This window comes from Arabidopsis lyrata (genome assembly GCF_000004255.2).
Source record: "Arabidopsis lyrata subsp. lyrata unplaced genomic scaffold ARALYscaffold_3, whole genome shotgun sequence".
In the NCBI taxonomy this organism is placed as follows: Eukaryota; Viridiplantae; Streptophyta; class Magnoliopsida; order Brassicales; family Brassicaceae; genus Arabidopsis; species Arabidopsis lyrata.
In genome coordinates, this window is record NW_003302553.1 from 14,223,581 (window position 1) to 14,239,113 (window position 15,533).

The 15,533-nt window shown below is 36.5% G+C and overlaps 3 protein-coding genes across 3 annotated transcripts; 2 read left to right on the forward strand and 1 right to left on the reverse strand.

The window, feature by feature from the left end:
• The first annotated feature begins 3,906 nt into the window (after positions 1–3,906).
• LOC110229838 (aconitate hydratase 3, mitochondrial) lies at positions 3,907–8,743 on the forward strand. Its single transcript, XM_021030850.1, has 19 exons — positions 3,907–4,097; positions 4,191–4,295; positions 4,369–4,622; positions 4,706–4,891; positions 5,029–5,190; positions 5,330–5,474; positions 5,570–5,712; positions 5,779–5,835; positions 5,924–6,003; positions 6,089–6,164; positions 6,291–6,476; positions 6,558–6,625; positions 6,718–6,836; positions 6,943–7,064; positions 7,175–7,273; positions 7,353–7,832; positions 7,920–8,018; positions 8,101–8,343; positions 8,433–8,743. Exons 1-19 carry the CDS (start codon positions 4,094–4,096, stop codon positions 8,499–8,501), a joined length of 2,697 nt encoding a protein of 898 aa, XP_020886509.1. The 5' UTR covers positions 3,907–4,093; the 3' UTR covers positions 8,502–8,743.
• A 103-nt stretch (positions 8,744–8,846) lies between these two features.
• LOC110229839 (probable proteasome inhibitor) lies at positions 8,847–10,729 on the forward strand. Its single transcript, XM_021030851.1, has 3 exons — positions 8,847–9,935; positions 10,021–10,207; positions 10,288–10,729. The coding sequence occupies exons 1-3, from the start codon at positions 9,758–9,760 to the stop codon at positions 10,502–10,504; spliced, it is 582 nt and encodes a 193-aa protein (XP_020886510.1). The 5' UTR covers positions 8,847–9,757; the 3' UTR covers positions 10,505–10,729.
• A 2,002-nt stretch (positions 10,730–12,731) lies between these two features.
• On the reverse strand, positions 12,732–15,348 carry LOC110230188 (glutamyl-tRNA(Gln) amidotransferase subunit B, chloroplastic/mitochondrial). The gene is made up of 8 exons (XM_021032238.1): positions 14,592–15,348; positions 14,288–14,497; positions 14,028–14,168; positions 13,752–13,955; positions 13,382–13,579; positions 13,243–13,311; positions 13,026–13,142; positions 12,732–12,948 (listed from the first exon to the last, which is right to left on the reverse strand). The coding sequence occupies exons 1-8, from the start codon at positions 15,222–15,224 to the stop codon at positions 12,868–12,870; spliced, it is 1,653 nt and encodes a 550-aa protein (XP_020887897.1). The 5' UTR covers positions 15,225–15,348; the 3' UTR covers positions 12,732–12,867.
• Between the last annotated feature and the right edge of the window lie 185 nt (positions 15,349–15,533).

The following is a 15,533-nucleotide window of genomic DNA, read 5'->3' on the forward strand; positions in this document are numbered from 1 at the left end:
CTGAAGTAGACTCGAGGAAGGCGAGAAACTTGGGGTCAGTTTCGGTCAAGTACTTCTTCACCATCCTCAAGTGTTTGATCTCTGCTTGTTGCTCATTAGCAACACGCTTGATCTCTGCTTGCTCAGCTTTCACCCGCAATGCCTCTGCCTCCCGATGTGCTTGGAGAGTCGCTTGTTCTTCTATCTTGCGGTTGGCTTCCTCAAGCTGTGACTGCAAGGAAGTGAAAGCAGAACTGCTTCCTAGGTACTTTCGCTTCCCATTGATGTACCGCCCTAAGCTTCCCATTCCGAAGTATACCCCTCTCTCGTTTGTGACAGTTGACTGCAAAAAAAAGACAAGAGGATTAGTTCTTAAAAGATGAAGTAATTAAGTGATAATAAAAAAAAAAAAAGAGGATTAACCACATTACCTGAAGGAAGATCTCATCATCCTCCTCTTGAGATAGTTCTGATCGACGGGATGTACCATCAGACCCTTCATCATTCACAAGGGCAGCCAACTTAGCTTCCTTGTTCTTCAAATATGCCTCATGAATTTCCTGCGCCTTCCCATCAACAAAAAGAATAATTCGTAAAACCCGCAGCGTAGCACGGATAATCATCTAGTAACTGATAGTTTAGCATCAAATGACAAAAAACTACAATGACAAAATGACTTGGAATGCTACATTTAATGCAAAAGGTTATATGTTCGAAATCTCATATAGTAACAATTTGTACCCATTGAAAACTTGAGATTTTGTTAAACTTAAACGATTGTATTCTACTAAGAATTTTAAATGATATGTGTTGTCGTGTGAATTATTCATTCATGATTTTGAAATGTCTTTTGAAATCTAGTGTTATTGAGATAGTAATTTAAAAAAATTACTTCAATGTTACTAGAAATATTTTAGGGAGCGATTGGTTGGACTGTATCTTAATGACACAACTCCAAGAAAACTTAAATCCCCAATATTAAACCAATCAAGGTTTAGCTCTCCTAAACAACTCACAGTCTAAAACAACACTTTTTTAAAAAAAGTTTTTTTATGTAACTCATAAAATTTCTACATAACATGTTTTTGTACTTTAAGAGTTGTAAACAATTTTTTTCTCACGCTTGAAATTTTAATATTCCTTTTTCTTAGACATAAAAATTATATAATAAATTTTAGGGTAATATTGTTGAATAGCCAAATAAAACATTGAAATTAAGAAAATAGCAGAGAGAAAGTTTTTTTGTTGCAAAATAGCCATGGTTTCACGTTGTCAGATGAAGTGAAATACCAAAACTATCTTTTGTTTGTTGCAAGATCAACGATATGCGAGACAGTTTCGTGAGATTTTCCAAAATAGCATATAACATTTAAATTTCACATGTTATATTTAACTAAAAGACATGATATTTCAAAAAACATAGTGAATTTTTAAGAAAAAACATTGTTACGAAGTATTTTTTAAAGAAAAAACATTGTTATAGAAAATTAAATCTAAACAAAATCTTTTTTAAAAGAAATCACATGTAATCTTAATATAAATCGTGTATTACTAAAAAATAATCATCTTTTTAAAAAAGAAATCACATGTGATCTTAATAAAACACGTTTATTATTACAAAATAACATGATAAAGAGACATATTAAAATAACGTGTAATACGAGAAAATACATGATAAAAAGAGATATATTATGCTATCACATGTAATTAAAAAATACCGTGCATTCTGACATGTTACTGACAGGTTACTGTAGCTCATGGTTAGTTTGTATATTATTTTTGAATCCATGGTTACGTTGTATATATTCCCTAAATTTTAACAAATCATTTAATTATTTTACTTCCTTATTACGTATTAGTACATGTTACTTTAAAGATAAGAGATTCTAATATTAAAATACGGTCAAACATGTTTTTGATTTTGATCCTGTTTTTTTTAGAATTAGCTATGGTTCAATACCCTGCAAGTCACTCACTATTCTAAGGAGTCTAAGAATCAAAAGATGGTGGAGGGAAGGGAAATGCCATGAACGTAAGCTGCTTAAAGCTATAGAGGGGTATTGTTCGTGAGGCTCCTTTCACAACTTTAATAGGTTATTAGAGAGAAAATATGGAATTATAATGATGATGTCGAAATATAATTATTTTAAAGCTTCTTCTGTTTTTGACAATCTAAATCAAGTTCATTTTAATTTACTAAAGTCTAGCATGTTAAAACAAAGACAATGGTTGAATACTTGAATCTCGAGATAAAAAAAAAAATTATGGTGTTTCATTTTAGGTGCATTGACGAGCCATAACATCAAACCAGTGTGAAGAATGAGAGCATTGACGAGCCATAACATCAAACCAGACTGTTTTAGTACTCCTTCTCATAAAACATGCACAACATTAACATTACTCCATATCTTTAATTTAGTTAAGTTTTTTTTTTCTACAAATTTGTACAACATTAACTTTATTTTATTATTATACTAGAAGGTTGTCCACGCGATGCGTGGGTTTTTAGTTCATTTTTTTTGCTAAATATTTTATAATTTATGGTTTTGTATAATTTAGTTGGTTTAGTGTATGTTTTTTTTTTTTGGTCAAGAGATGAATATACATTTCAATTACATATTTTATAGAAAACTATCTATCTAATCATTGTTAATCATAAGAAAAACAAAAAACTTCCGTTGTTTTATTTTTCGATAAATTTAAAAAGCCTATTTTGGATTTTGATTTATTAACTATTCTAGATGCAGTTCTACCAAAAAAATTAATATTCTCAATGCATTTCTAAGTATTTTCTAAGTATCTATTTACAATATTTTTCTAATGTAAATAACATATATAAAAATTAAATGACTGAAATTATATAAATTATAAATATATATATATATATATATATATACATTACTTTAATTGTTATAAAAGTTTATTATAATATATATTTTTACCAAAAATTGTATAATGTACTATTTATTATATGTTTCATTTATTATCATATTGTAATATAGTACAAATAATTAAAATTATTATGCTTAAATTTAAATCCACAATATTGAACTAATTTTACTAGGCAGTCTGTACTATTAACATAACTACATAAAAAAAATAAACCAATCACTCATTTAAGAATAATATTTTTATTGACTTTTAAGGTAGTATATATAGAAGATTTTCTTGATTAAAAATATAAATACCATGCTGTAAAGAGATTTGGGAGGATATTATAACAAATCATAGCAACATTCCTAATTTTATCCAAAAATAATTCAAAATATATAGTTAAATACATTCCTAGGTATTCATTACAAGATCAAGAAAAGATAAGAAACTTACGAAAAAACGTAGAAAATATTTTATCAAATATTTTAAATCATGAAATATGCTTACGTCGTTGGTGGTTTTATGTGTTCTCGTGTTCTTTGTTATGACTCATGCTAAAGGAAATATATTTTTCTTCTTTTGATTTTGATAGTTACTCGCATAATACAAAATATATTTTTTTTTTGTCAACCACACATTAATTAATAAATAACTCCTTGATTGGTTGCCCAACTAGGAGGAGAAGTGTTTACAAAAGTAACTTCAGAAAATAAAAGTCTAGAAGATCGGGCTAAACAGTCCGCTTTAACATTAATAGCAAAAATTGTTATCATCAATTATTTATCTAACGTGTTTTATCAATAATTCAATATTTTTGTGATTTGATACCGTTGAGAACAGAAAAAAGAAAGATAGCATTGTCACATTTTTGGATGGATAGGGTGATGATGTTCCACTATGCAAAGATAGCCTCGGGAAAAAAGGTTTTCCTTATTGCGAATGTCTAGATGTAGCGTTTCCGCGTGGACATTAGTACTATTGTTTTAATCATAAGATTTAAAAAAGATATATTCACACAATTCAGAATAATTTACATTAAAATAAAACTAAAATTCTATCGTTATTATCTCCACCGTCGTCTCTTCTCGGTCGTAGATCTTTTGGTACCATTTCACCTGCTTTTCGTTCACTTCCTCGTTGGAGCCATTGTTTTCACTCAAAACCATCTCCGTTTCGCTTAACCACTCAGATCAGAGCTGTTTCTCCAGTCTTAGATCGTCTCGAGAGAACCTTCTCTTCCATGGGTAAAGTTTCTCGATCTGATTGATCTTAGTGCTTGAATTTTCCGATCTCTGTTGATTTAGTAACAGTTTTTTTTGCGATTATTATTGTTTCAGCGTCAGAGCATCCGTTTAAAGGGATCTTCACTACTCTTCCTAAGCCTGGTGGTGGTGAATTTGGAAAGTTCTATAGCTTACCTGCTCTTAATGATCCACGAATTGGTATGTAGTTTTGAGTATCTCTATGAATGAGTTTATGAAGGACCTGAATCTAAGAGGAGTGATCTATTTGCAGATAAACTTCCTTACTCTATTAGGATTCTTCTTGAATCTGCGATTCGTAATTGTGATAACTTTCAAGTTACTAAGGAAGATGTTGAGAAGATTATTGACTGGGAAAAAACATCTCCTAAACAAGTCGAGATTCCGTTTAAACCGGCTCGTGTTCTTCTTCAGGACTTTACGGGAGTCCCAGCTGTTGTTGACCTTGCTTGTATGCGTGATGCGATGAATAAGCTGGGCAGTGATTCCAACAAAATCAATCCCTTGGTATTTTGTTATTTTGCGCAGATTGATGCTATTTGTTTAGCTTAGGATTCTTCTAGAATTCTTATGTATACCGTGTCTCTCAGGTTCCGGTGGATCTTGTGATTGACCACTCAGTTCAAGTTGATGTTGCTCGATCTGAGAATGCAGTGCAAGCAAACATGGAGCTTGAGTTCCAGAGGAACAAGGAGAGGTTTGCTTTCCTTAAATGGGGTTCTACTGCGTTCCAGAACATGCTTGTTGTGCCTCCTGGCTCTGGTATTGTGCATCAGGTAATTCTCTTGTAGTGTGTGAGTCCATAATTTGTTTCTAAACTTGTTCTGACATTGATATATATCCTTTTCAACCTCATGTTTTCAGTGTATTGAAATGATTTTGTCTCAAACTAAACCTCATCTTGAAAATTCAGGTCAATTTGGAATATCTTGGAAGAGTTGTGTTCAATACCAAAGGCCTTCTCTACCCAGACAGCGTGGTTGGAACTGATTCACATACAACTATGATTGATGGTTTGGGAGTTGCTGGATGGGGAGTTGGAGGCATTGAAGCTGAGGCAACAATGCTTGGGCAGGTAATTATTTTGATTATGAGCATTATCCAGATCCTATGTTTGTGAATCTGGTGACTATATTGTACGACTATTCTGCTCCAGTTTAGTGAGGTTTTATATTCAATCTTTCTTATACTGATGACTCTTTTTTGCTTGACAGCCCATGAGTATGGTATTGCCTGGTGTTGTTGGATTCAAACTGGCCGGAAAAATGCGTAATGGTGTAACAGCTACTGATTTGGTTCTAACAGTGACTCAAATGCTGAGGAAGCATGGTGTTGTTGGAAAGTTTGTTGAGTTTTATGGTAATCTACATCTTTGTGAGCGCTTAAGTGTTATGCTCCTTTTTAATAGACATTTGTTTATTGGAGCATTCTAAAGGCTACATTTTTCTTCTTAGGTGATGGTATGAGTGGGCTGTCCCTAGCTGACAGGGCAACCATTGCCAACATGTCTCCCGAGTATGGTGCAACCATGGGCTTCTTCCCTGTGGATCATGTTACTCTACAGTATCTCAAATTGACTGGAAGAAGCGATGAGACAGTGAGTGTTTGGCTTTAAACTTCCTTCTATATATATATCTGGTCTGATACAGTACTTTCATGGCAGGTGGCCATGATTGAAGCATATCTTCGCGCTAACAATATGTTTGTTGACTACAATGAGGTAAATCAGCCTTATCCTTTATATTTGGGTTTTAAGTATTTTATCTCGTTTCAGGTTTTTATTTGACTTTTTTGTTAATAAATTTCAGCCTCAGCAAGACCGAGTTTACTCATCATATCTAGAACTGAACCTGGATAATGTTGAACCTTGCATTTCTGGACCAAAGCGGTATGGGTTCTGTCAGTTTTTGTAATCACAAATTTTATTGTCTGATTATTGGATCATGACCATATTATTGATATCTACTTTTCAGGCCACATGATCGTGTTACTTTGAAGGATATGAAAGCTGACTGGCATTCATGTCTTGACAGTAAAGTTGGGTTCAAGGTATGTAACTAGATGTTTCGTTTTGTGGAGGTCTGATTTCCTAAGCATTTGCTCGTTCAATAGACTGTTGGTGCACTTTTTAGATACCACTGTTCATTTCTGAATATTGTTATACATTCTATGCAGGGTTTTGCTATACCTAAAGACGCACAAGAAAAAGTGGCAAATTTTTCGTTTAATGGAGAACCAGCAGAGCTTAAACATGGAAGTGTGGTGATTGCTGCAATCACAAGCTGTACTAATACATCAAATCCCAGTGTCATGCTTGGTGCTGGTCTTGTTGCAAAGAAGGCGTGTGACCTTGGCCTACAGGTTGGTTTCACGAGATCAAACTAGAATTCTATCTGATGCCTCGACTTTTTCTGATCCCTTTTCAAAAACTTGCCTCTATAGGTTAAGCCTTGGATAAAGACAAGTCTTGCGCCAGGCTCAGGAGTTGTTACAAAATACTTGTTAAAGAGGTATGTTGTAGTGTTTTCAAGTTCTTTGTTGTTAAAGGCTGATTCTTGCTTTTGTGCGGGAAATTTTAAGTGTATATTTTTACTTCATGCAGTGGACTGCAAGAATATCTGAATCAACAGGGTTTCAATATTGTCGGCTACGGTTGCACTACCTGCATTGGGAATTCTGGAGAAATTAATGAATCAGTGGGAGCTGCTATTACCGAAAATGGTATTATTGAGATTCACAACTAAACTTACTTTGGACCTTCATCCTATATATTACTATTATATATAGGTGGCCAATTGTTATCAAAATTTGTGGTGCTTGTTGTTAGACATTGTGGCGGCTGCTGTTCTTTCCGGGAACAGGAACTTTGAGGGGCGTGTTCATCCTCTAACAAGAGCCAACTACCTTGCTTCTCCTCCTTTGGTGGTTGCCTATGCTCTTGCTGGCACGGTAATAAATCTTGGGAACTTGTCAAAGTTCAACCAACATTTTGTGTGAGATAATGACACATGACTCATTATCATATTGGTAATTTAACATTCTTCTTTCTTATTTTCCAGGTTAACATCGACTTTGAATCGGAGCCTATTGGCACTGGAAAGAATGGCAAGGACGTCTTCCTAAGAGATATCTGGCCAACCACGGAAGAAATTGCTGAGGTATGTACGACTTAACCAGAGAACAATAACTTCTTTTTAGGACACAAATATTAAATAAGTCTTTTGACATATGGATCAGGTTGTTCAATCCAGTGTTTTGCCTGACATGTTCCGAGCAACATACGAGTCAATCACCAAGGGTAACCCCATGTGGAATAAGCTGTCTGTTCCTGAGAATACCCTTTACTCATGGGATCCCAACTCTACTTACATTCACGAGCCTCCATACTTTAAGGACATGACCATGGATCCTCCAGGGCCACACAATGTGAAGGATGCTTACTGTTTGCTCAATTTTGGGGACAGTATCACCACTGATCACATCTCACCAGCTGGGAACATCCAAAAGGACAGTCCTGCTGCAAAGTTTCTCATCGAGCGTGGCGTTGACCGTAAGGACTTCAACTCATATGGAAGTCGCCGTGGGAATGATGAAATAATGGCCAGAGGCACTTTTGCTAATATCCGTATTGTTAACAAGCTCATGAATGGTGAGGTTGGCCCTAAGACGGTTCACATTCCATCTGGAGAGAAGCTCTCAGTCTTTGACGCAGCCATGGTTTGTATATATCTAACTAAAATTTGTACTACTGACTGTACGTTGATCATGTTGAATGTCTCCTTATCATAATGTCAAATGTATCAGAGGTACAAGTCATCTGGTGAAGACACAATTATTCTTGCTGGAGCTGAGTATGGAAGTGGTAGCTCACGTGATTGGGCTGCCAAGGGACCCATGCTACAGGTTTAGAACCAGTTCTCTCGTTTTTTTTCCGCATAAACCCATCTTACTGTTTTATCTGAAACAAAATGTTTGGGATTGTCAGGGCGTTAAAGCGGTGATTGCAAAGAGTTTTGAGAGGATTCACCGAAGCAACTTGGTGGGAATGGGAATCATTCCACTGTGCTTTAAGTCCGGGGAAGATGCAGATACTCTTGGATTGACTGGTCACGAACGCTACACAATCAATCTCCCAACCGATATCTCAGAGATAAGACCTGGCCAAGATGTTACTGTCACTACCGACAACGGAAAATCTTTCACTTGCACAGTCCGCTTCGACACAGAGGTAACTAAATACTCGAATCTTCAAAACGTTTGGTGGAGAAAAAAAGCATTTAATGTGGACGAACTAATAATGGTAAAATAAATGTGTAGGTGGAATTGGCATACTTCAACCATGGAGGCATACTTCCATATGTTATCAGAAACTTGAGCAAGCAATAGTGAAGGAACCAACACAATTTATGGAGCAAAATAAAAGAGATTTTTTCTGTTTAAAGTTGTCATTTTTAAAAGGCAGATAAGTCTGTCAAGGATTAGGTTAAAAGGTGAGTGATCTCATGCAATATGAGTTTTCTTTTCTACAGTTTCAGTGTGTTATTACACGTTTGGGCTCTCAAGTTTTGCAACTTGCAACCGCTGAATATTATTGTTTTTGGAAAGGAATAAAAGCGGATCCCTTTTAACAAGCCTTCAAATTGAGGATAAAATGTCGGATATAACCACATTAACTTAAATACGTCCAACTTTCGAGTGAAACTCAGTAACTATTTTGTTTTCCATCTATTGGGCACATTTGATTGATCCATTTACCCCAATTATTTCCGGATGAAGTCGTGCCGGTTCTAGGTAGACTTATGAGTCGGTTCTTGGTAGACTTATGAGTGTCACTACATTGCGGTCACTTGTTGATTATAACAAGTCACTTTACCGTATGTCCTTGCAACAATAACACAAGTTCAATACAAAAGTATAGAAAATATTTAACTGGCTTTTGGAAAAAGGCAATTTCCTATTTCCATATCAAACCTCATTCACGATGATTTTGCCGTTGTTGAGCTCCTGGCCATTCATTCGCTCAACCAATGGCAGACCCAATTGAGAAGAAGGGGTACTGTTGATCTAAGCCGCGGCGATTGTTAATCTCTCGATCGTTAGCTTTTTTGCATCATTCTAATGTTTTTAACTCTATAAAATTCACTAAATTGGTGTCGTTCATTGTTACTTTTGTTATGTAAAGTTTTATTTGATATAATACTATATGCTCTTAGAAAACCTTGTTAATGTCTGGAATTATTTATATAACATATAAAATAGGTCACTTTTTAATTTTGGTTTTGAATTGGACTATGATAACGATGGACTGCCTCAAGGCGTTACACTCTTTAACCATCTTCGTTGTGGTGAATTTTTTTTTTTTTTTTTTCTGGACATTAATTTGTGGTGGAATTAATAGGGAGATTATACTGTTACTAATCCGAAAAAATAGCAAAATAAAATAATGAGGAAGATTATTTTCGTGTTATGGAGATAATTATGCCAATAATTTTATTTCTTTTCGTGTATACAATTCGTTTTTGTGTACATAACAATATCCCGACCTTTATGGTCAGAGGAATACAATACAACTTTGATATTACTCTTTACTTGGAAAGCAAGGAAAACATTTGAACTTGACGAGAACTCTCCAAACAGAATCAATGGTGACTACTCATGCAGTGATGGGTGTGATCAGGTCAGTTATGCCTGCTTTTCGCAGTAACAACGACAAAGTCGCTTTCGTAGTTCACGCTTCTTTCGTCGTTTCCGGTTTCATCCTCACTGCAACTGGGCGTCCTGCCTTTGCCTTTGACGCTCTGTCGTCATGGACCACTGAGAGTTAGTGTGTTAGGTTTTTTTTTTTTTTTAATACTATTTTTTCCTAGGGTTTAGGATTCTGATTTGTTCGATTTTCGATTTTTAGGTTTGGTTGGGATTGCGGGGTGGAACGAATTCGATGAGGAGTATGCGTTTGTTTATAAAAGTCCGGTGAAGGGATCGAATAAGAATACAGTGAAGAAATTTCTGGTTAAGTGCTTGGAGATGAATGGTAAACTTCTTGTTGATGCCATAGCTGAGGATGGAAAAGAATTTGCCCATCTCCAAATAGAGTATGTCATGGTTTCTCTTTGCCTCTTTATATTTTCTTGAATCTCAAGGTACTGAAACTCTCTTGTTTTTTTTATTACAGAGTTGGGAATTATACTGATGAGTCTAGAGACGAGAGGGATTACGATGCACAGTTCAAGAATTTTGGCAAGTTAGTGACTGATTTGAGGAATGTGATTTTGTATAAGCTAAAACCTGTTTCTTTTGCAACCAATTCCAGCTCTGAGAAAAATGAAGAGCCTAGAGATTACGTTGGAATAACTTCATCTTCAAAGAAACAGAAGAAAATATGGGCATAACTTCATCTATTTGTGTTAAGCTTGGTAGTAGTAGTAGTAGTAGTTACATATAGATTATAGGATCCATTTGCTTTGCTTTTTTTTCATGATGTCATCAGCTGTTTTAATTTGGCTTTGGTTTTGCTTTCAAGATTCCCTTCGGTTAGCATATGTACCGGTCGCCTATAGATAAACGCTTGAATATACTGAGAATGTGAGAACTATAACATCATCTCTTTGCTTCAACTACTTGTGTGATGAATATTTGTATCGACTCGACGACTCTAGGTTGATAGAGTAATGTAATCTGTAAGACAAATGATATGATAACGAGTCATCGATGGAGTAGTTTGGAATCTAGGTCAATGCTACATTAATAATGTTTTAAAGTATCGCCTTTTGCCCTTGAGTTTGATCTTAAAGTTGGAATCATGGACTCATGGTAACACTCTAGAGAGCCAAAGTAGAGTTTTTGTCTTTTGTCTAGCAATTTGAATCTGGATTGTTTTTAAAAGTTAACCTGAGAAGTGCTAATTTGCAAGCGAATGAGAACATGAGGAAAGCTCCTCAAGAAGAGGTAAGTCTCATGGCTTAAGCACTCTTCATAGATCAATCTTATGGAGTACCTAGCTATAAAACCGAAACAGAGTACAAAGGACATGGGTCTTTTTTGTCGAAGATCCGGAGTCTTCTTTCGACAATGCAGCGTCAAGATGTAATCGATAGGTATTTGAAAAGAACGGATTCTGTTTAACAAACAACTCTTCAGGTGAATAAGAATACAAAATCTCTTGCTTTTGGCACTCTATATCAACAATTTAACACTCATTATTTGACACCTTACATATTCTCGTATTCAAGATTAAATAGACTAATAATTGACTATTAGCACAGTTGATCTTTTTTTTTTTGAATGAATGTAAAATTAATTCACCAAAAAAACTTGTGTTACAACATGTGTGTCTTCTCTGAAAGTGTTTTTAGAACTATAGACTCAAGAAAGAAATTAATTTCGAGTATCAAACCAAAACATGAGGATATCCTCATATTTTTATCACCGGAGTTGCGAAGAATACTTATAGCCTATTCCGAATGGTTTTGTCAATGAGTTTGCTGAGTTTCTGATACGGTCTGGGTTCTTCACCGTGTCGGCGGTTGTTGCTTGAAGAGTGTAACGCAGGAGTAGCTGTGAGCGATGATCCAGTGTTGCACTTGTAGCTAGCTGACCAAGTTGATTCCAATCCGTGGTGTGTTTATTTTGCAGAATGCCTTTCATGAGCTTTCCCCAAACTTGTTTAGAGTAACGACGATGGAAGAAGAGGTGGTTCGTTGTCTCCATCGGAGCTTGACATAGCACACATGCAGTGTTCGGCGTTTGATTCCACTTCATCATACGGTCACCCGTGGCTAGACGATTATGCATAGCGAGCCATGTGATGAAAGCATATTTCGGTGTAGCTTGCGGAAACCAGACATCATTAGCCCAATCACATTTTGGTCGCTCTTCTCTAATGAGCATCCATGTCTCACGGGTTGAAAAACTCTTCTTAAAGCATGTTCTCCATTTCCACAGATGGACGTCTTCCTCATCAATTTTCCTAGCCTCTCTGGTTGCGCTTATCCCCGAGATCAATGTAACCTCTGTTCCCAAGAACATCAAACAGAACTCCCTGTGTAGACCAATTGTCATGCCAAAATGATGTGTTTTTGCCATTCTTTACCAGCTTTTGGTGAAAACCTTTTGCCATTTCTCGCAGCTTCAGGAGATTCCTCCACATCCACGAGCCTTGGTTAGTCCCTCCTCTCATTGCCCAGAAAGATTTGTTGCGGATTAGATACGTTTGCACCCATTGCGCCCAGAGCGACGTCTTTGCATCAAGTAGACGCCATATTAAATTGAGACCACATACCTTATTTGTTTCTTTAAGAGGTCTGAGGCCGAGGCCTCCTTCGCCCTTAGGAAGACAAACATCACGCCATGATATCTTTGCTTTATGTGTCTTTAAATCAGGCCCACTCTAGAGAAAAGCTGAGCAAAGACTCTCTATCACCTTCATACAAGCTCCAGGTAATCTAAAAGCAGAAGACCAAAAATTTGTGATACTCATTAGGACAGAGCGAATCAGTTGCAGTAAGACAAGAATCTGCTTATCCAAGTGCTAATTCTGGCTCTGAATTTCTCGATCAGAGGTAGGCAATCATGTGAAAACGTAATTTTATTAGCACAGTTGGTCAATCAGTTTTAAAATAGCAAATTTCACCTTTAATTTCATTTGGAAAGAAAAAGATTTGTACAAGAACACTCTAGTTCAAGAGCATTAACCAACTGAATCATTTCAATGTCCAATTCAAAAGCAATATTTCTGGCAATGCTGAAGCTTCAATCAGTCTTTGGCATTAAGCTTCTCCAGGAGGATCTTGTTTAGTAAACCTGGGTTTGCCTTGCCTTTTGACATTTTCATAACCTGAACAAAGCATATACGAGTTTGAACTGATTCACAAGGTACAAGTTTTCAAAAATTGTGAATCGTATCTGCCATACCTGGCCAGCAAAATAGCCTTGAAGCTTGGTTTTTCCACTGCGGTACTGCTCAAGCTGCTTTGGGTTCTCAGAGACCACTTGAATAACCATTTTCTCGATCTCCACAGGATCGGTGATCTACAGCGTGTGTCACACAGAAGCAAAAGTCATTTCTTCAATTAGAAATGGCCTGTTGGGAAGTGAAAGATGTAATTCTCTGGAGATAACATTGACTTGCCTGAACCAAGTCTTTTGCTTTTATCATTCCTTTGACGGTTCCACCTTTGGCCAATAGCTCAAACAGTATCTGCAAAAATTGAATAAGTTGCATTGATCCAAACGAAAGATGATTCATTGTTAAATGGAAGTGAACTGACCTCTTTTCCAATCTTTCCGCTAATGGTTCCATCTTTGATTGCAGCTATCAGTTCAGCCAACTCGTGCGGAGTGAGTTTAATATCATTGATAGAAAGTTTCTCATTTTTCAAGTAAGCAGCAATATCACTCATTATCCAATTTGCTGCCAACTTCACTTCAGCGCCCTTACCAATGACTGCATCGAAATATTCTGCAACCTACGCCATTCATTCCAACAACAGTTTACTCGTCTTGCTGTTATACATAAAATTGATATTCTCACCAAATTGATCAGAAAGTTTACTCTTTTGCTCTCAGCATTGTCTTCTTGTGAAGATAACGTCATCATATAAACTAAAATACTATCAACATCAAGCCACTAGGACTTACACTGACGTCATTCGCGAGAAAAAGCACATCTTGCATGCCTAGACCCATCGCCTCATATCTCCTGCGCTTTGCTTCAGGAAGTTCCGGTAAAGAAGCACGAATGCTATCAACATATTCTTTGGTGAGGATAACTTCTGGAAGATCTGGTTCTGGAAAGTACCGGTAATCAGCAAGCCCTTCTTTTTTCCTCATTGTTACTGTTTTCTGAACATCTACTCAAGTTAGTGCTGGTGGATATAAATATTGCAACCTAATGAAAGATTTTTAGCTTAGAACCTGAGCGCCTTCTTCCCAAAGCCGAGTCTCCGTTACAATCTGATCAGCTTTGCCCTGATTATAGAGAAGTGCTTGTCTTGATATCTCATAGTCAATTGCCCTGCTAATGGCGGAAAAGGCGTTCAAATTCTTTATCTCCACCTGTAAGTCGAATCAGCAACGAGATAATATGAAACTGCAATGAGTGGATCATCCCTTCACTGGTTAAACTCAGAATCTACAAATAACAACAAAAGATACAGAGAAAGAAACTTCTCAACCTTGGTGCCAAACTCAGCTTGCCAAATAGGACGGATTGAGATATTGACATCGCAGCGAAGAGAGCCTTCCTGCATATTCCCATTGCTGACTCCCAAATACCTCGCAATCCGTTGCATTTCACAAGCATATTCAGCAGCTTCTATACCACTTCTCATATCAGGTTCAGAAACAATCTCAAGTAAAGGAACACCTGCTCTATTCAAATCTACCTGCACCATAAGAGTAACCAACATACACATAAGAAACAGAAACATCTTGCACCTGAAACCAAAAACCAAACTGAAAACTACATAAATTCCATGCCTGAGAGTAATCTCCAGTGTCTGAATGAAGTAACTTGCCAGCATCTTCTTCCATATGAACCCTAGTGATACCAAATCTCCTATGTCCACCACCAAACTCAAGTGGAATATCCAAATCCACATAGCCACCAGAAGCAATTGGGATATCAAACTGAGAAATCTGATAACCTTTAGGAAGATCTGGATAAAAATACTGCTTCCTATCGAATTTAGACTTAAGAGACAAATCACAATTCAAAGCTAAACCCAATCTAACACCAAATTCAACAACTTTTGAATTCAAAACAGGCAAAGCACCAGGCAAACCTATACAGACAGGACAAATACTTGTGTTTGGATACGATCCGTAATTGTTAGAGCAACTACAAAAGGCTTTTGTCAATGTAGAGAGCTGGACATGAGTCTCTATACCAATCACTGCTTCGTAATCCCTCAGAATCTCATCAAGTTTGTTGCTTTTGTGGTTTTTTGGTGCGACCCTTGTTGGAGAAGACTGTTTAGCTTCATGGGTCGTCGTTGTTTGGCTCCCACAAGACCTCACGGAGAAGTTGTTACTTCTTCTCCTTCTTAACAAGCTAGTTCCAAGAAGTGAGAACTGGTTTGGCTGAATTGTTCTCAACAATGTGGTAGACATGTTGTTAAGGATGTTTTATAGAATCAGAAATGAAGAAATTGAGTTCATGAGGAGCTTAAGCAGACAGAACCTGCTCGCTTCTCAGCGGAGTCGTATCGGAGAAGAGGCGTTGAGTTATCTCATCATCTTCTGCGCAGAGGTGTAATTCGAATTGGGCTTAATTGAGTTATTGGGCCTTTTATGTCTTTTTTAAGCCCAATTAAAAATGGAATGCTCTGTTTAGCTGTTTGAGTTTTTAGGTTTTAAACCTTAGGGTTAAACTATATTTCTGTTTGGAAATCTTTCGCTTCTAATCCGTTTAGCTTCTGC